Below are 20396 nucleotides of genomic sequence, written 5' to 3' on the forward strand. Positions count from 1 at the left end.
CATGAAGAAAACAGCAGTGTACAAATGGATTAAACATTTTTCTGAGGGGAAATTCATCACTGGTGAAGAGAGGTCAGGGCAGCCAGTAACGAGCAGAACTGACTAAAGATTGCAAAAATTCATCAAATTGTGCACCAACATCGTCAGCTGATTGTGAGAAGGATAGCAGACCAAGTAAACATCAATAGAGAAACAGTTAAGAAAATCTTAACTGAAAATTTTGGCATGAGAAAGGAGTGTGCAAAAATGGTCCTAAAGGAGCTCATCAATGAACAAAAGCAAAGGAGAGTCGAAGTTTGCCAAGACCTTTTGGCAAAGCAAGACGATGTTTTGGGCGATGTGATCACTGGTGATGAAACATGGGTGTACCAAAACGACCCTGAAACAAAGAGTCAAATTGCACAATGGAAGTCAGCCAATTCTCCATGACCAAAATAGTTCCATGAGTCCAAATCAAGAGTCAAAACGATGTTGCTTAACTTTTTTTGATATCAGAGGGATTATTCATTATGAATTTGTACTAACTGGACAAACAGTTAACCAAGTTTACTATTTGGAAGTGTTGAAAAGTCTGCGTGAAAAAGTTAGATGACCTGAACTTTTCACCAAATCTTCATGGCTCTTGCAAAACAACAATGCACCAGCTCACACAGCACTGTCTGTGAGGAAGTTTTTAGCCAGTAAGCAAATAACTGTATTGGAAGACTCTCCCTATTCACCTGATCTCACCCCCAGTGACTTCTTTCTGTACCTGAAGATAAAGGAAATATTGAAAGGAAGACATTTTGATGACATTCAGGACATCAGGAATAATACGATGACAGCTCTGATGGCCATTCAAGAAAAAGAGTTCCAAAATTGCTTTGAAAAGTGGACAAGGCATTGGCGTCAATGCATGGCTTCCCAAGGGGAGTACATGGAAGGTGACCATACTGATATTCAACAATGAAGTGTGTAGCACTTTTTATAGGAATAGTTTGCAAACTTAAGTGTCATATCTTGTATATTCTAAAATAGAAGTTATATGTCAGGTTTCCTTAAAGCTACTAGCGTGTTGTTTCTCCTAATTTACATGCCACATCTGAGGAGGCAAAAGGAGAGAAAACTATTGTAATCTCTTCTTTTTTTTTCTTTTTGTAATACAATATTCTTAAATGTACCATTTACTTCAAAATATTACCAAGTAATATTTATTTAACTGTCCAAACATAATTAAGTTTACCTAAGCAACATTTTCTTCAACAAATGGATTGTGTAACATACATAGGGTGTGGCAGGAAAAAAATCTACTGTTTTACACTTAGTAAATTAACAGACATTAATAACAGTGATCATATATCTTTATTTAGTTAAAATCAACATTGTCTTTATCCACTTTTGATTTCCAAATGCTCCTGCTAAATTCCTATGCTGCTTTTTTATTTTAAAATATCCTTAAGAAAAAAAATCTTACCTGATAAAGTACAAGGAGTACATAGGATTGTCATCTGTTTTTTTCTTTTTAATAAATGGAATGCCGATTTCTTTATGTTTATTTTATATTTTTGGTCAGCAAACTGAGAATTCAAATGATACCTTCTGAATTGTTATCTTTCAAATACAAACCAAAGTCCCAGCTCAAAGTCCAGTATCTCCAATTGAAGCACAGATCTCTACATCAATTTTGGAAATCTATTAATTAATACATTGGTTGTCTCACACACAACTGATTATCTATGGTGGATCAGGGATAGAATAAAAGCTGTCATTCATGACAGGGAAAAATGGAACATACAGAAGCCACTGTGAAGGACTCCTGGGAATGAGCAAATTTTGCTTTTGGAGCATAACTTCTTGGTCAGTTTTTTTTTTTTTTTTTTTTTTTTTTTTTGTATTTTCTGTATCTGCCCTTGGAGAGACTCTTCCTTTTCCTTTTCCAGCATCCTCCATGGACACATATGAAATGAGTGTTGGGCATATACATTTCTTGTGTGGCATTCAGCATTATCATCCTACTTCCTGCGTATAGAAGGTGGAATAGATAAGGATTGTTTCAAATCTTAAACAGTTACGCATTCTTTTAATCCAAGATTATAACATCTTTGGTAGCAAAACTCTTAAAAACTTGGTAGCCTTCCTATTTTATTTCAGGCAATTCCATGTGTGAGTACCCATTGCCATAATTATTTTAGAAATTTTGTTCTTAGATCCTCTATATTTCATTGACATATTGGGGATTATCTGAGTTTGCCAGCCTTCAATAGCAAAACCAGAGCAGTAGGCATTTTCCCTGAGTTGTATTCTTATTTGAAAAGATTTGCTATTGAGTAGACCTCCTCCAAGACCTAGAGTTGTTATCTTTAATAAGTAGCCCTGAGGTCAACTTGGGGTTGTCTCCATTCCAGCAACACAGGACACAGAACATGGAGAAACATACAATGGGCTTTAATATGCCACTCTGGAAAAGGTTTGTGACCCTTCTGCCCACTTTCCTTTGGTAGAAATCAATTACATGGTAATACATAATTTTGAAGGAATCAGGTTGTGTCTTCAGAAAGTAAAAAGAACGGATTTGGTTAAGAGCAAGCTGATTACTCCACAGATAACAATTGAACCTAATACCAGAAATACATGAGAGTACCGGTTTCAACACAATATTTTCAGGAGCCATATTAGCAAGGTATTTTTGTGTATTCTGTTTTGTTTTTTTTAAGGATGCTCAGTTGAAGGAAATGAAATGTAGATATTTCAACTTTCCTACTTTCTCAACACCAACCGCCAATTTGAGAGAGAGAGAGAGAGAGAGAGAGAGAGAGAGAGAGAGAGAGAGAGAGAGAGAGAAAGGAAAGAAAAATAGAAATGACTGAATTATGGACCTAAATACAGAAAGATTCCCAAAATAGATGAAAGTATTTACAGATCCTCTATGGAACACAGAAATCTACAAAAATGGAACGCATATCCATGAAGGGACTGCCTTATTTAGAGTAACGAAATCTGGAGGCATGATGTAACCCCACTGCTAAATCTTTCTCCACATGGAAGATCAGGAAACAAATTCAGGCCTGAAAGAAGAGACACACAAACTCCCAGTTTTTGCAGGAAGCAGGGGCAGAAATGGTAGGATGGGAGAGAAATATATATGATGATTGGTTTGGCAACCATTAACTCAGACAGCTGGGGAGAAACAATTAAATGCTAAATCACCACAACAATAACCTACAATATATGAGGTTGAACTATGAATCACACAGCTCTTTAACACATTCTGAAATGGGACTACGGAGCAAAAATATGCCCCTAAACAGATGGAAGCACCGATTTGTTTAGAACCTGGTCTAAAATAACAAGTCTAAATGTAAACTGCTACCACTCAACTTATTCACCATGATTGCCCTTTAGCCACAATCTATCAGCACCTACCTCTACTAGATAGGACTATCCCCTTGAAATATGAGTGATATTTTAACATGAACCATCCTGAAAGCTGTAGAACTATGGAAAGATACCACAACAAAGATAATTAAGAATCATAATAACAGCAGAAGAACTATAACATCAAGCAAAAAATTTAAATACATCCATCTGTTTGATTTCAAAGAATTAAAACAAAGAAGTGTGGTTTCTTTGTGGACTAGAGTTTAAAGAAAACATGTAAAAGAATAATAGAGGTAAAGCAACAGAAAGAATAAAAGTGATCTGATGGTATAAGAAAAAAAAACAGTATGAGAAGCGGTAAAAATTCCATAGACAAAAGGGAAAACAGTCAGGGACGTGGAGAATAACCTTGAGATAGTTGAGATAAATGAAATGGAAAAAATAATGAAAATCATAATGTAAACAAAAGATATAGTGTGCTTGTGTGTGTGTGTGCATGCATGTTTACTTGGTATTTATGGAAATGAAGAAAAAGTTTTAAAAAATCAATAATGACATGAATATGTAAACTGAAAAGACACCCTATACATTAGGAAAAAAATCTTATACACAGAGGTATTGAGAGATATCTTGGTGAATACCCTGGACTTTAAAGATAAAGAAAGTTACCTGTAAATGAAAAATCGAGACTGGCTCAGATTTCTATAAGCAAAAAAAATCCCATTAGATAGAATACAAAATCTTTATGTAATCATGTTATGCTTTTTACAAAGAAATGATGGTGAGTCCTGATTTCATTTGCACATAGAACCAAGGATTAAGAAACAAGGAAATTAACGTTATGAAATAGAAAGCAAATCTTTAAAACTCAAAATATCAGAAATAATTGAACAAATGAAAATCCAGAGGGAAAAATAGAGAAAGTATAAATCTGCTGCTTTCCTCATCTTTCTTATCAGGGACTCAGTGGATAAAGACTTAACTATGGATAAACCCATAGTTAAAAATTTATTTTAAGATAATTTAATTGAGATGAAGTTCCTTTTGAATGAAAAGAGTATCAGTATAAGTTTTTAATCAATAAAATAGTGTTTTAATCACATGGAGTGTCTCAGTTACCTGTCATTTTTCTACAATTCTATTAATTTTGAAAAATTTTATCCTTTGTCATCTTTTTCCTAAGTTTATGCTTTTTACTTTTAAACGTGATTCTTATGAAGATTGTCATATTAATATTGTACATTAAAATATAATGACAATTAATTTTATTAAATTAAGTTTCTGGAATTTTCGTCTTGTAAAAGTGATTCTCTTGCTTGAGAGAAATTTTTAATTTTTACAATTTTACATCATTTTCAATTTTAATAATATTGATTAACTACATGTGGTAAACTTAGCAAAATATAAAACATTATAAACTAATATGATTCCTGTGAAAAAGATACATTTTATTTTTACACTTATATTTTGGGATACTATAAATATATATCCTTGTTCTGAATTAGCCAGTACATTTTTTGTTATTATTTTGTATTTTCACTGATGCTTCAACTTTAAAAAATTACTTTCTATAAGTGCTAATGAGGGGTAAATTTTCAGACAATAATCAAGGACTTAACTATAAGACTGTAATTAAAATTAATGAGTGTCATTGTTAGAACATGGTAAATCTATATCATTAATGTCCTCTAATTGTTAATCATCATTAAGAAGTTAGAACATTGTTATCATTACTTTTTCTAAGTTTTATTTGAACATCATCATCTTGTAAGAAAATCAAGGAAAGGGTAATCTCTTATATTTCAGAACTGGGGATCTAGGATTAATTAAACCCTAGATGTCTGTACAAATGGTATATCCTCAGTATTTTGTGACACTGGAAGCTGAAGCTAAAATTGAGATATATGAGAGCTATTATGAGATTGGTGCAAAAGTAATTGCGGTTTAAAAGGTTGAAAACAATTGCATAAACCACAGTAACCACCACAATTTTGCACCAACCTAATAGCTATTACAGGAAGCTACTTCCTTTTCTAACCTCTGTCCCTGGAGGTTTTATAAATTATCTACAAGTTAGTGTCTCAAAGGACAGAAGTTATCTGCTATTTTAATACATAGTCTTAAGCTGATTTCAAAAGGGTTTCAATGTATTTTAATTCTAACAATTAAATTTTAAATTTTCCTCAAATAAATCCAAAACTTCTTGTAGTAATAGTCACAAATTCTCAAATAAGTTGATGGCATCCTTTTGTTGCCACCATTTACTTTATATTCTTGTGGCTCAGTAAATTTATTTAGCTTGCTTTGTCCTTTATTTCTTTGGGTCATCATTTAGCACCTTATGAGGGAGAACAAAGTATCAAAAGTCTAACTAACAGGACTGTTTCCCCAAATGTAATTTCAAGTGAGCACAGCTATCATTTTCAAAATACTATCCTTTGTCTGTACAATGAATTATACAGTTGAAGTCATTTTTTTTATCTCACTGGTAATAAAAAGCATTTTTACCTTGCACATTCCATCTGCAATGGTGTTGAGTGGCTTTTAACTCTAATTTGGAATAGAGTATCATGTTCTGAGAGGCAGGAAAATATCACTTTAAGTCTCACAAAGAAGTAGATTACGTATTTCATTTATCCATAAGTAAAGATGAATATTTTACTCAGATTAGAGTAGGAAAAAATGGCATGCAGAAGGTATGTCCTTCTCTATCCCTTTTCTGTCATTCACTGTTGTTGCTTGAAATGTTTCCTTAACATGCTAATAGCAGCTCTGATTGAATTAAAAAGCAATCTGCATGATTGTTATCATTACTAAATGAAAAAGACTTTTTTTTCCTTTGATGCAATAGAAAATGTGTAATGTCAAACAAACAAAATGCTTGTCATGTGCTTTGCAATCTACATAAAACAGATGATGGGGTATTTCTCTAACCGATGTCTGAATAAATCACCTCATTTTCGTTGTTTTCACAATGTTGACCAACATGCTGCCGGGCTTCCTGCTTCTGATTTAAACACATGATTCAGAATGACTTTGGAGGGTTGTGATACTCATAGATTTATGGGGCACTTGGATGTGGGATTCTCATCACTGTACAGCAACCCTGTCGTTTTCGTGACAGAGCCTGTTTGACTTGTTTTGGATTTATGATGGAAATAATTCAGAACAGAGTAATAATTTTCCCTTGGCAATTACACTACCATTTGGTACTTTGTCCCTAAGGGAAAAATGAATGTGCTGGGATCTATCCATGAGTTTAGTAGCTCGGTGTAAGAACAAATCAAGGTCAGAATACAAATGCGAACACGTGGTTCCTGAATTCTAGTTCTGGTTCTTCAACTTAAGACACTCCACATTTCTGTGGTGCTTCACAGTGTACAAAATACGCTTCCATTTCATGCCATTTAATCCTTACAATGACCCTGGGAGGTAAATACCACTGCTTCCATTTTATAAAGAAAGAAACGGAGTCTGGAAATGTCCTTATTCAGCAAATATTTTTAAGCATGTACAATATGAAGGCTTTATGATGCACATTTGGGATACCCAGGTCAATAAGACTTAGTCTCTGCTTTGGCTTTTAAGCCATTTATTGTGAAGAATTTCAAATATATACAAAAATTGGCAAAACTGTGTAATGAAGCCCCTGTATCCATTGCTCTATATCAACAATTATGGACAAGTTATGGTCAGTCTTATTTCATCCATGACCCCATCCAACCTTTCGTACTTTTTGGAAGTGAATTCCAGACATCAAATTGTGTCCTCAAAATAATTTCCACTATGCATCTCTAAAAGCGATGAAATTCTTAAACATTTTGACCTAAAATTAACATTTCCTCAATGATATCAAATATCCAGGAAGTGTTCATGTTTCTAGTTGTCTCCTAAGTGCCCACATTTAAAAATGTTTTGATTTAGAATCCAAATGGTATTATTGCTCTGTGAGTGATTAATATTCTTATTTTTTTAATCTCTTCCAAATTATTGATTTCCCCCTTCACCTTTTAAAAAAAATTCTTTCCAAATGATTTGGTGAAGAATGAGGTTGTTTATCGTACATGATTTCCCACAGTTTGGATTTTGCTGGTTACATCCCTACCCTGCACTATTATATGTTCCTCTGTTCTGTCTATCATCTGTAAATTGGTAATTAACACTAGAGGCTTCCACCATTACAAGTTTAAATTTTTAGCAAGTTTACTTCAGAGTCGACTCTATATGAGTACATAAAATGAAAACAATAAATGCTTGATTGTTCCCCTGTATTTTTCAGTATCAAAAATAATGAGCCAATTTTCTTCTGTTTTTATTTATCATTTTAACTTATGTATTTAAATGTATTTGATTAGTTTAAATACACTGCAATTGTTATTCTTATTGATATTCAAAATATTCTAACTTTGGCCTGAAGCTTCTTCAAATTGACTGCAGAAGTCAGATTAAATGGGATGCTTTCACTCTGCGCTTGTTAGATTCCCTTTATCACTTTTGGCAGCTCTTCTAACACCTTCTCAATTGAGTCTTCATTTTCTTTTGCATGGCTACGTTACATTCTCAAAAGTGTGTGTTTCTTTTTTCAAAACTTCATCCACTTTTTGGCTGATATGTATCTCCCTTTTTATTTATTAACTTTTATGTTAGTCTAAAATTTAGAACTTAGCTATACATTTAGAAAATTCCATAGGGAATTATAATGGCCACATATATGTGGCGATACCTCTGTGGATAAACGGGATGGGATTGGCTTGGTTTTGAGATTTCTTGCGGAGATTTTTAATTAAGGTAGACTATCCAGGCCCAAGAGTCTGCTCTACAGTTATGTCCTGGAAGCAATTTCCTTCATGTTCCATATACTGTTATTTGAGTCCTTCATCCTTTCCTTTTTATATAGGACCCCCAAATCACTTTCTATAGCCTTAAGTCTTTCCTTTCCTGTAAGACCTTGAGATAGAAAAAAAGTTTTCTTTGAAGCATTTCCTCTTATTTAAAGATCATAATTTAATACGATTACCTCTCACTTCTTTTTTAAGACCGTGTCCTAATACTCTACCTATTGTTCTTACAATGTTAACAATACTTCTGAAAGCAAAGTTGCTGTAATTAATGTTCATCGTAGGTTTATGGCTGCTAAGTGGAATCAGTGTCTCCAGGCCAGAGTCTGGGCTGAGGGTGTTCCTTGAATTCTAGAGATTAGACTAGGTACTGAAGGAACACAGGGGATGAGGGTGCAGTGGTGAAGAAAGTGTTTTTGGCAGAAATGGCCCCAAATGACCAAAATCTAAAACCTATGTCTACAACTAGTACACTAAGCCCCTCATTTCACAGTGACAGCCATGGACCAAAACAGTTCATCTTTCCCATATGTTCTATTACTATATCATGTTTCCCTCATAAAACCTCCATAGGTTCCTCCCACTAGATATCGCCTTATTCCTCTCCTCATTTTTTTCTCTTTTACTAGGAGATGGGAGAAAGAATACAAAATTACTTGTCAGGCTTTTTTTGAATAGTGGTAAGAATATCATGATCTCAGTGCAGGAAGACTGGTCAGTTCCCAGCACCACCCTAATTTGCAGTGTGACCCTGGAGAAGTTAGGGGAGTGTTTTGAGCCTCAGTTTTGGTCTGTAAAATGGAGATAGTAGTGTTGCTAACTTCAGAAGATTGGCATACGAATTTAATAGCATACTGCATGTGTCGGACTTGTCCTAGGGACCGGCACACAAGGAGTGCCAAATCAGTGTCTGCCTCCATGGTAACTTCCTGTTTTTCTTTGTCTGGGACCAGGTGCTGATAGATGAAGCCTGAAAACATGAATTCAGATTTGTCAAGGACCACAATATGTTATGACTTTTAGCATGCTAGTTCCAGTTTGTGTATTCCATCCAAAGAAAATCATTCAGAATATGTAAAAGAATTATACACAAAAATGTCTCTAACTCTGTTACTTATTATGTGAATATGTATATACCCAACCTGCTCAACAATAGTGAACTACACTTCTCTTCCCAACAGAATACTGTTAGAATGAATTCAAAGGTAATTATGAGGAATTCCTAATAACATTGGAAAATTTTATAAGTTAAATATAAAAACTTATGTACAGTGTAATAAAAATCTATATTAAAAGCAAAATTTTGACATAAATATTAGATAAAAGGAGATACACCCAGTTCTTTGTAAGTGGTTTGGTTTGTGTGATGTTTTTCTCTTTTCTAGTTTCCTATTATTTAGATATCTCTCTACAAACGCAGCTATGTAGGATGTTAGAAGCTCCACTGATCTATGGATCTTTAGATTAATGATCTGATATCTTGATGTCAGTAAACTCAAACTCTGCAAAATCCCACTGGAATTTTTTATTCTTTTTACTCCCGTGTGACTCTGTAGAGCACTGGAAAATTTCACTGCCCAGTAGGCAAAATTCCATACCAACTTCAAGCATTGTATTTTCCATGGAAATCCTAAGCTATGTGGATAATTTTCCTGGTGACCCTTCATGCTATTTTCTGTATTTCAGTGCTGGAATAATTGCTAATTCAGCCTAAGTGGAATATATAACTTCCTGTATATGAAGTACATAAAAATGTGTTAATTGTGTAAATGATTTCTCGGTGATGTTCCCCATATTATCTGATGCTGTTTATTAGCAATGGAGCAACATTAGATAATGCATAGATAAGCTTTTGGAATTTTTTTTGATACTAGCATAAGAAACTTTTGGAAACAAATCTCATTCATAGCCTCTTTAAAAAATCACGATGTCCGTTTTTATGTCATCAGTTTCATTCACTAGGCATATATTTTTCTCATGAGAGAGAAGAAGAGAGAGAGAGAGAGAGAGAGAGAGAGAGAGAGAGAGAGAGAGATTGAGACACCAACTAGGAAATCATATTTCACTTCAATCTCAATTTGGAAGACCATATTTAAGTATGCTCTCTACTGAAGCCAGAGTTACCCTTTTAGAGCATAAATCAGATCATGGCATTTCCCAGCTTAAAAACTTGTGGTGGCTTTCTATCACTCTTAAAAATAAAATCTGAAGCCCTTATTATTTAATGTCCTTCATGATTTAGCACCACCAACCTTTACAGCTGCATATCCTACTCTTCTTTCTTGGCTCACTTCATTCCAGCTCAAAAGCCTCTTTTCCAACATCCCAAATTTGTTCTTGTCTCAGGACCTTTGAACTCTTGTTTCCTGTCAGTCAGAATGCCCCTCCTCCAAGATTCGCTAAGTCCATTCTCTCACTTCATGAAGGGATCTTCACTGAGGCCCTTCCTAAGCACCCTTTTTAACTATTTCCCCACTATTCACCTTTCCCCAATATTACTTACTTTCCCTTCATAGCACCTGGGATTACATATTTATTTGTGTATTAGGTTTAATGTGATGAGCGCTATGGCAGTGACATGTAAACAGATGTTAAATGTAGGGAGAAAGACAGTATTTAACCTTAGTTCAAAGTGGTATTTGGGGAGGCAGCCTCATGTGGTAGAACCAGTGGGAGCTTTCTTGTTATTTCTGGATTTGAATTCTAGTTCTGTCACTTATCAGCCAAGTGGGCTTGGAAAGGTACTTATCTTCTGTAAATTTTAGCTTCTGTATCTGAAAAATAGGGGTGGGGGACATAATAGTACTGATTTTGAGGCTTCTAAACTGAAACAAACTTAGACCATCTTTCTAGAACCATAGCTTCTAGTATACAGTAAGTCATCAATATACAATAGTTTAAAATAATGAAGTTGATCGTTTTCTAAAAAAAAAAAAAATGTTTGACTTTGGCCATTAAACTAATGACTTTTCCTTTTGGTCAAATAGCTAACATCTATTAACTCTTCCAATTAGTGGCCAAACATTGATTCTGCTTCTTAACATTACTGAATGTTCAGAGGACCCTCTGTATTTAAATGGTGGCTGATATTCTGGGGAATTGTGTTTACAAATAAAGAGGCAAGTATGCGTGGGGAGGGAAGAGTGGTTGTAGTGGGGGTAGTGGGACAATATAAGTAGAAAAACAAAAAATCTGAATGTTTTATTTTTAATTATTAAATGTTTACAGAAAAAAGACACCCCAGATATCATGCAGTTCACTCCGGTCAATTTACTGCCTAGAAAAAAGAGATTTCCAAGCCCTCCATCAATTTATTTAAATTCTGGTATAAAATAATACTGTTGCTTTTTAGGAGAGTAGAAAAATAATTTGCTATTCAGAGAGAAAAGATCAGAGATGTTTACATAATGCCTCTGTTTTCTCTCTGGCTATGAAGCTATTTTATTTTGGTGTCGATTATCTTATTCAAAGCTATTGGCTAGAGAGCAGTGGCCTTCTTATCTTCTATCATGTGTATCATTAATACATGAGATGAGCAAAAATACTATAAATGTCACTCTAATAGAATTTTTGCTTCCTGTTGGGACCTTTTAACCTTAGAAAATTATGGTTATGTTTAAGTTTTTATATACTTGTAAAGTGCTCCTGTTTTAAGAACGATTACATTATTGCCATAATTTAATTTAGTTAAAGGAACATTTATTGAGTACCTATTTTGTGCTTGATTGTGCTTGATTCTGCATTAGGCTATGGGGATAAAATGATAGGTAAAGCATGTTTCATTTCCTTAAAGATCTAAGTCCAGGAAGTGAGAAAGGTAATATATTAAAATTATTATATAATTAATATAATAATTATTATGAATAGAGGTGTTATGTGAGCCCAGAAAATAGATGCCTAAGTCAGTTTTGGGAGATGGCTTCCTGGGAGAGAAGGAGCTGGAGAAAGGTGGAGCTATGAGAACTCTTTTTTTGTCCAACTTTTTATGTTCTTAATTATATGAGGCTACAAATAGGTAACGTCCTTTTCATTTCTGCAGATGGGGGTTCTCCAATGCCTGAATCCTATCTTTATTTTCTGTAGGAATTGACCAAACGGACTGTTGGTTGACAGAGATACAACCCCCATGTATTTCCCTTTTTCCTCTGGCATTCCAAAGGCTAGTGGAATTTCTAATCTCTGCCATAGGATCTTTCCAGAAAGAGCACATTAAAGTCTTTTAATAATGAGTAATGAAGAATAATAATAAAATAGTGAACTTTTTAATTAAGCATTTCAGCAATTGCTTTAAAAATCTGTGCCCTAGGGACAGTTACAGTGTCTTCTGCTATATTGTGAAACATATAGTAGGGTATTTATTGGTTTTAAATGAATATTCAATAAATGAAGACTGGAGTATGATGCTCCGAAGAATCTGAGGACTGTGCTTTCTATTTTTTCCCCTAAGTTTCAAGCACCCAATTGCTTTTAAAGAAAACTCACAATAAAGTAGGTTATTTGTATACGAGCCACCGATCTCAGTAGATATGGGTTTACATTCAAAGGAATTCAGAAAGGTTTTAGAAAGTAGTTTTGATCTTAGGTGAAAACAAAGCCGGTTCAGATCAGTGCATTGCAACATCAACTATAATACAACCTGGTTTTAATTTCTTTCTTATAAAAAAAATAATCTCTTGTAGATAGATATGTTTCACTGCAAGCTCCTATGAATTAAAGGAGGAGGAGGTGACAGTTTGTGTGTGTTTAGGGGGTCGTAGGGGTGAGAAGAGGAGCTGTATAGCTACATATGGGCAACCTTTTATCTATTTCTTTAACTTTTCTCATTTGCCTCTCGTTCCCATTGTCTTTCCTTTAATTCCTAAATCATTTATTGTGTTAACCCTCACCCCAACAGTAGAGAAGATCGATACTATCTGTAACTTTTCCCTAAAATAATAAAATACATTTAGTTATACATGAAATATTCTTTAAATTTGCTAATTTCCTTCCATTTTGTTAGCATCATTTTTTGTGATGATGCAAAATTATGGAAATTTCATTTCAGTGTCAGGAACCTACGTGTGTTCCCTACTGGGCTGATTACTTTGATCCAACATAGTGTTCCATTCACTGGACTCCACACACTTCCCTTATATTGATTGCATTATCAATAGTACGTAGTGATCGTAGGTATCATATCAGCCAATTACACAAAAACATATCTAAACTAGGTAACTTATTCACCAAGATTATCTCTTACAAGTCTTAATTTTGTAACAAAGCTGGTCATTCTCCTGTTCAACTGAGTGTAGCTACATATTTTGATCCAGTAAGCTAACTAAATGCAAGTATATTGAATTACGTAGTAGGTAATTACTTACATATGTTTGTAACAACACAAAATAAGGGCAATTTGAGTATAAACTGTTTCCTATTCTATCTGAGGACTGCATTAGAGAAAATAGACCCAAACATTTATGAGGATCAAACACAATAGAAATGTATTTCCAGGTCATATAATGGAACTGAGTTTGAGACCTGGTATTTGGGTACGTGGACCCAGGTGGGTTTCTCGCATATTCACTGCAAGAATTCACTCCTGAAATAATTCACTCTTGAAGATTTATTTCAGGGAAGAAGAACAGAGAGAAGCTAGTGAGAGATGTCTATAGGCTAATCCTGGTCATGAGGAATATTCATATTCTATTGGCTAGTTGTTAGTTACATGACCACACCTAACCACCAAGGAAATGCAAATTATAGTCTATACTAGAAAATAAAGGAGAGCATGGATTTTAGTGAGCAGTTAGCAATTTGTGCCATAAGGACTCAAAACAGAACTTACTCCATACCTCTATAAATGAATACTTCTACTTATTTGCCTTATCATTACTTAGAACTTCTTTACTTTTCTTTATACTATGTTCAATGTCTTATAAAACCTAGATTCAAGTCCTGACTCTCAGACTTGTATATACTAAACAATTAAAGAGTGGGGAGTATAAAAAACTACAAAGTAGTTTTTTCTTTTTTTAAACAAAATGTATTATGCCCATGTTTTGTAATATTTTCTCAGCAGGTCAAATTGTAAATAAGTAGGTTAGAATAAAAGGATTTTGGAGCTACAACAAAATGTCTCTTAGTTCAACCCTCTTTTTCCATAGATAAGGAATGTGAGGCTTGGAGAGATTAATTTATTTGTCTGATTGTATAGGGAATATTAATGATTTCAGGTTCTTCTCCACTTCAGGCTCTTTCTCAAATCCCATAACATTAGTTGTCATCTTTTTTATTTGTAGATGTATCACCCACAAAGCATAAGTCAGTGAATAATATCCATCAGTTTACAGAAAGGAAGTAAAACACAATAAATTATAACTGACATAAGGCTAGTATGTTTAAATCTGTGAGAAAATAGACCCAGACAATGTTTTAGATTTTTCAAGCTTATTTGAAGCTCTGTAATAAGTTAGATACTTATTAAAGTTTTTTTAATATAGTGTTTTTCTGATTTCTTCAACAAAAAAACAATGAATTCTAAACAAATCTTCAACTCTAAAATTATATAATCCATAATAAGTGGATTATATAGTTTTAGAGGAGGCAAATTCATCATCACTATGTTAATTAATATTTAGAATTAAAAGTTTAGGTGAAACAAATTACAAAATCTGAAATATTGGAAGCTATGTTTCTTTTAAGGAAGAAAACCAAATTATTATTTTTATTCAAAATATTATATTGCTTTTTCAGTAGGTGAGAAACCCCTAAAAGCGAAATTTAACTGTATTATTGAGATGCTGCACAATTGGAAAAGATAAAGTTCCTGATTTAATTGTTGTTACCATAGTCTTTTTGTCAAGGATGTATAAAATGGAAAGTGTGCAAGAAAAGTGGCAAAAATCTAGATGTGCTCCAAATCACACAAACTTAAAGAAAAATTTGAAATTATGGGGAAATTTGGAGTTACTCTCTCCATGCTTGTCTACATCAGACATTGACTGTGGTTAATATCATATTTCCCCCAAAATAAGACCTACCACGAAAATAAGCCCCAGTTAAGATCGTCATCCAGACGGACGCATTTAGTACATTATGACGATGTTCTAGAAGAAAATGACATAACTGTATTTGAATAAATGTAGATTGTTGTACATGAAAAAATAAGACATTCCCTGAAAATACGCTCTAATGCAGGTTTTGGAGCAAAAATTAATATAACACCCAGTCTTATTTTCAGAGAAATACGGTATAACACTCGGTCGGATTTTTGGGCAAACACTGTACTATACCATGAGTGAACAAAAATCATTAGAGTGACATATATATGTATATGTATATATATATATATATTTTAATTCAAGGAAAACTGACAGTCTTCAGAATTGGTTTTTATTATGAACATTATAAACACAGTTGCAAGTTAATATGTATCTGTAGAATAATTTTTGCCTCTCATGTTGAACAAAGTTTAAAGAATTTGGCAAACTCATTTTTAATGAAGGTGAGAAAAAGTCCTTGCTCCTTTCCTTCCCATCTTCTACCAAGCACAGATAAAAAGGTCCAGCTAATTTTGTGATGTTACAATAGAACAAGAGTGTGAAATGTGGACAAAGGAGATAACTGGTTGCTTTCATATTTACCTGTTCCCTGTGTTAAAAGTCTGAGTTCAGTTGATTCTTAATGTTAAAAAAAAATCCATCAAAATTATATAGTAATACTACATATATATATATATACATATATATATATATGTATATATATATACATATATATACATATATATACATATATATATATATATGCATCTGGGACATCAAGGCTAAGACCATCTTTTAATGTACTGTGAATTGTCATTTATGTTGCTTTGATTTGCAAGGATCTTATATGCAATCTTCTGTAGAGTAGAGATATACATCTGTTTTGGGCTGCTTTTTTGAATATACGCTCTTTGAAAACAGGCAACAAGTGTTCAGATAATTTTAAAAAGCTACAGTTTCATATTTTCCAAAGAATACAAAGACATTGGTCCCCAAGGTAACAAAACATTTATTTTAAAAGGAAAATAGAAAATGGAAAGAGTCTATTCTTTTAACATTTTTGTAATTTGAACTCTATTAAAATATAACTCTGGTTTTCATAAGCATTGTGGAAAGCACTTTTAAAATAGACAGGTTTGAAAATGCTTACATTTTAAGGTAACAGATACAGTAAAAAATAAAAGTTGCTACTTTGATCGTCATTTTGAAAGCAATATGTATTGAATATTGTTACACATACCTACATGAAAAGTAAAGGGAATGTCTTGAAAAACTGAAATTTTATTCCAGTAATTAAATTATTTTCACTTATTTGTGACCTTTGAAGAGTCTCTGTTAAGTAAGTACTTAGAATTGGTTTTATTCAAATTTCGCATTCTTTCCTTTTTAAAAAAACATGCATTCTAAGATTTTGTGTTCATGTAAATTTTTAACTCTCCAACTCTGAATATATTAAGGGACACTGGCATCCTAAGTAGGACTAATATATTAAAAAAGTATTTTTACAATACTGAGTATGACTTCTTTATATCATGATGAATCTTGCTTTCTGCCTTTTATTTGTGTTATTTGTGTAAGTAAATTTGTGTAAGTAAAACTCTTCATTTTTGCATCATCGTGTATCTTTTCTGTATGTAATTAACATTAACTTTTTTGACTGTGCAGAGCTGGCTATTTGCCTCAGAACATTCCCCTGGAGATTATCAGATACCTGTCTGAGGAGAAGGATTTTCTTCCTTGGCATGCTGCCAGCCGAGCTCTTTATCCTCTAGATAAACTACTGGACCGCATGGAGAAATACAATGTCTTCAATGTAAAAAGATGTATTTTCTTCTTTCCTATTTTCAGAAGATAAATTATTTTCTCATTATCTGTTATATTCAACTGGTTCTGAGTTATTTTAGTTTCTTCTAATTCATATTATCATTTTTTTTTTTGTCCTGATTTTCTATGTAACACTGATGAGAGTTTCTTGAAGAAGAAATTTAAAACAAGCTACTTTTTGTTCTGGCCTAAAAGTGTCAATTAAGCTTAAATGCCTCAAAATTTAAGAACAAACATACATGGCACAATCTTAAAGTTCAAACTTACTTTCCAAGAGTTAAAGGGCTCCATGTGCACAAAAGACTTAACCTGGGTGGGAAGATCACGAAGATCTTAACAGAATATAGACAGTTTCAGTAAAGATTCTTAGTCATTATTTCTATCCAAAAGAGCATAGTGAATTCAATTCACTTCCTTAATTAACAAGGATAAGATCAACATTGAGGCAAAAGCCCATTCATAATTGGGTCCGAGGGGACACAAAAAAGCAAACAACAGATAATCCAAATAGACATGAAGACATGACAAACATTCCAAAATATTACCTGACTAGACTTCCTAAGCTCAAAGCCTGGTAAACCAAAATTGCACTGCTGTCTCCACCTAATCTAATGTAATAATCATTTTGAGTAAGATTAGAATTAAGTATGGCTAATGAGATTTTGATTCCTCAATTTCTTATCACCAGTGAGGCTTTGCATCAGAATGTATCTCTGTGCCTTCTATCACCTTTGAGCCCTATTTGCTTTCATTTAGTTATTTTAAGAGTTTGCCCTATGGGTTATAAAATTATCCTATTTCTTATGACATGCTGGCTCTGCTAATTAGCCTATACATTTGGAATTACCATGACCAGATCTAATAAAAATCGGGTCATCTAAATTTTCTGATGGATATCACAGTTGCTTCATTTTATCTTATTTTGAGCTTCATGAAACCACCTCCATTTCAGTTCTTTTTTTTTTTAATGGGAATAATCCTGGCTTGAGTGTTTATTGTTGTTAGTTTTGTGTAGGCCCTTACAACAGACATGCAAAGAAGTGTGTCATGACTGTTATGGCATAATTTTTATATGCTGAAGAAAGACTTATGACACACCCCGCTTCTCTGAATAGAGAAACGCTGTGATGTTACACTTTTGTAAAAGTAAAATACATTTTGTATATATTTGTACGTTGGTAGATCATGTCAGACACCTCAATTTCAGTAAAAGTTAATAATTGCTTTTACTATAATTTCAGTGCTTTCATTATTTTGACAAGATTCAAGACCAGATTAAAGTGAGGAGAGCATATTTTATCTTGCCACTGATATTTAAATGTATCATCAGCTGAATGGATTATTGACTTTGAAATAATGTATCATTTAACTGAAGAGTGTTCTGTGAGTGTCAGGTTCAACAATGCTAGGCTATTGACTGGGCCAACATAATAGTTTTATGTTGAATATGCTCTGTTGACACAAATGTATAAATACTAGGTGCTCATTTTCATAAATTATATCTACATACGTTTGTATATATGTATGCAGGAGTGTTATCTATATTCCTATTTCCTTGTTTTGCTACAAAAACTGTCATCTAAAATATTTTATAGTGTAAATTACTTCATCATTCAATAAGAAGTAAAGAGTAGATTTTCACCACTGCAATTGTGTTTTATCCTATTCTCTATATTTGAAATAATAAGTTGAATAAAATTATAATAGATCATTACCAGGCTCATAATTTTGCCTATATTTTCAAGCAGGTACATTTAGAAACATATTTTAATTTTATCATATAATTTTAATTGTCAGCATGGAGAGATTTGCAACTGACATTATCTTTATTTGCTGTACCCCTTATTTAGGAATATATTTTAAAGCAAGTTGCAACAACGTACATCAAGCTCGGATGGCCAAAAAACAATTTTAATGGATCCCTTGTTCAAGCATCCTACCAACATGAGTACTGTTTTATTTTCTGACTTGCTTCCTTCCCCTCAGAGCTGTATAATAATATACAACAAATACCATTGTGATTTTAGCAGCATGAGATGATCCACCTTTCATTCTGCATCTTTCATTTCCTTTGCCTGGGAGAACTGCTGATGGGTAGATAGTTTCCACCACCTGATTCTGGAAACAAAGGCATTTCCTTCTCATGTTTTAATTTAAGATCTGCCTTTATTGGTAAAGTTGAGATCTGAACCCATGCCCCTCACTGTAGTACTGTTTCCAGAGCAGACTTTTAGTATAATTCTTATGACTTCTAACTCTGGCTAATTGTCTCTTCTTACTGGGCAAAATAGGACTTCTGTATCTGAAAACTATGTTTGTACTAATTATTTATCTACTGTAATGTAAGGTAATGGGTTACCCTTTCTCTCCAGATATTGACACTGCTTTTTATTTTATTTTTGTGTTTTTTTTTCCCCTTTTGATGATACATAAGAGAACTACGTAGAGAAGTTATAATGCTGGCATGCAGTTTTGGCAACAAGCACTGTCACCAACAGGCATCCACACTTATTTCAGATTGGATTTCCAGCAACAGGAACAGGTAAATAGAACCAAATCCTGGATTTCTGATGTGATATAATACTGTTTTCAGATTCCCAGTGGATGCTTTCTGTTTATCACCTGGAGTAAAAGCAGACAAGGAAAAAAACACTGCAAAACTTTGTTTTAGGTTCATAGCTTACTGGGCAACAACATGAAAGTTACAATATACTTATCTGGAATGTTTTATTGAATTTTAAAATAAAATTGTAAGTCTAAGCCCTTATTCTTTTTTTTTTTTAAGCCCTTATTCTTTACGTATAAGGTGTCAATTTGTTTCGAATTTTGGTAGCTTTGCTTTTGTATGAGAACAAAATAATTAAATGTAGGCCAAACTCTAAGGTTCTTCATAAAGGTCATGGTATTTATTCATAAAACAACTGTAAGCATATGATGTAAATGAAGTAGCATAATAAGTGTTAATATTAAAAACTAAAACCAAAAAGGTTATAAAAAAGATCTTTACCTTTTCAGCGACCCTTGACAGAGACCTTAAACTTGTCTCTCCTCTTAGAATTTCATAGCACAGTATTTTCAGATATAATGTGAGGTTAAAATTATTTAATGGAATTACTTTTGATTAAAAAAAATTATACTAAATGTCACTTATTAATGTTAATGAAGAGAATGTTGAACATAAAAACATCAAACATCAATAAGATCCTTACTGCAGTTTTTTAAACCTTCTAAGGTATCTTTATATTTCCAAGGACCATTATGTTCCATTGCTTTTTGCACTTTGGGCAATTCATAATCACCCCTCTGCAATCTTCAGCTCCGCTGTTAAGGAGAGTCTGATTAGAAGGGTGAGGAGCTA

General features: G+C 33.3%; 1 protein-coding gene across 2 annotated transcripts in view; it reads left to right on the forward strand.

Annotated features, from left to right (window-relative positions):
- TRHDE (thyrotropin releasing hormone degrading enzyme) overlaps positions 1-20396 on the forward strand; it is a 365816-nt gene that overhangs the window by 312346 nt on the left and 33074 nt on the right. For both annotated transcript variants that reach the window (XM_081060435.1, XM_081060436.1), the window contains 3 exons: positions 16880-17027; positions 18889-18986; positions 19473-19580. In XM_081060435.1, coding sequence (XP_080916561.1) covers positions 16880-17027; positions 18889-18986; positions 19473-19580 — 354 coding nt within the window. The remainder of the gene's footprint in view (positions 1-16879; positions 17028-18888; positions 18987-19472; positions 19581-20396) is intronic.

Source organism: Rhinolophus hipposideros (genome assembly GCF_964194185.1).
Source record: "Rhinolophus hipposideros genome assembly, chromosome: 9".
Taxonomy (NCBI): domain Eukaryota; kingdom Metazoa; phylum Chordata; class Mammalia; order Chiroptera; family Rhinolophidae; genus Rhinolophus; species Rhinolophus hipposideros.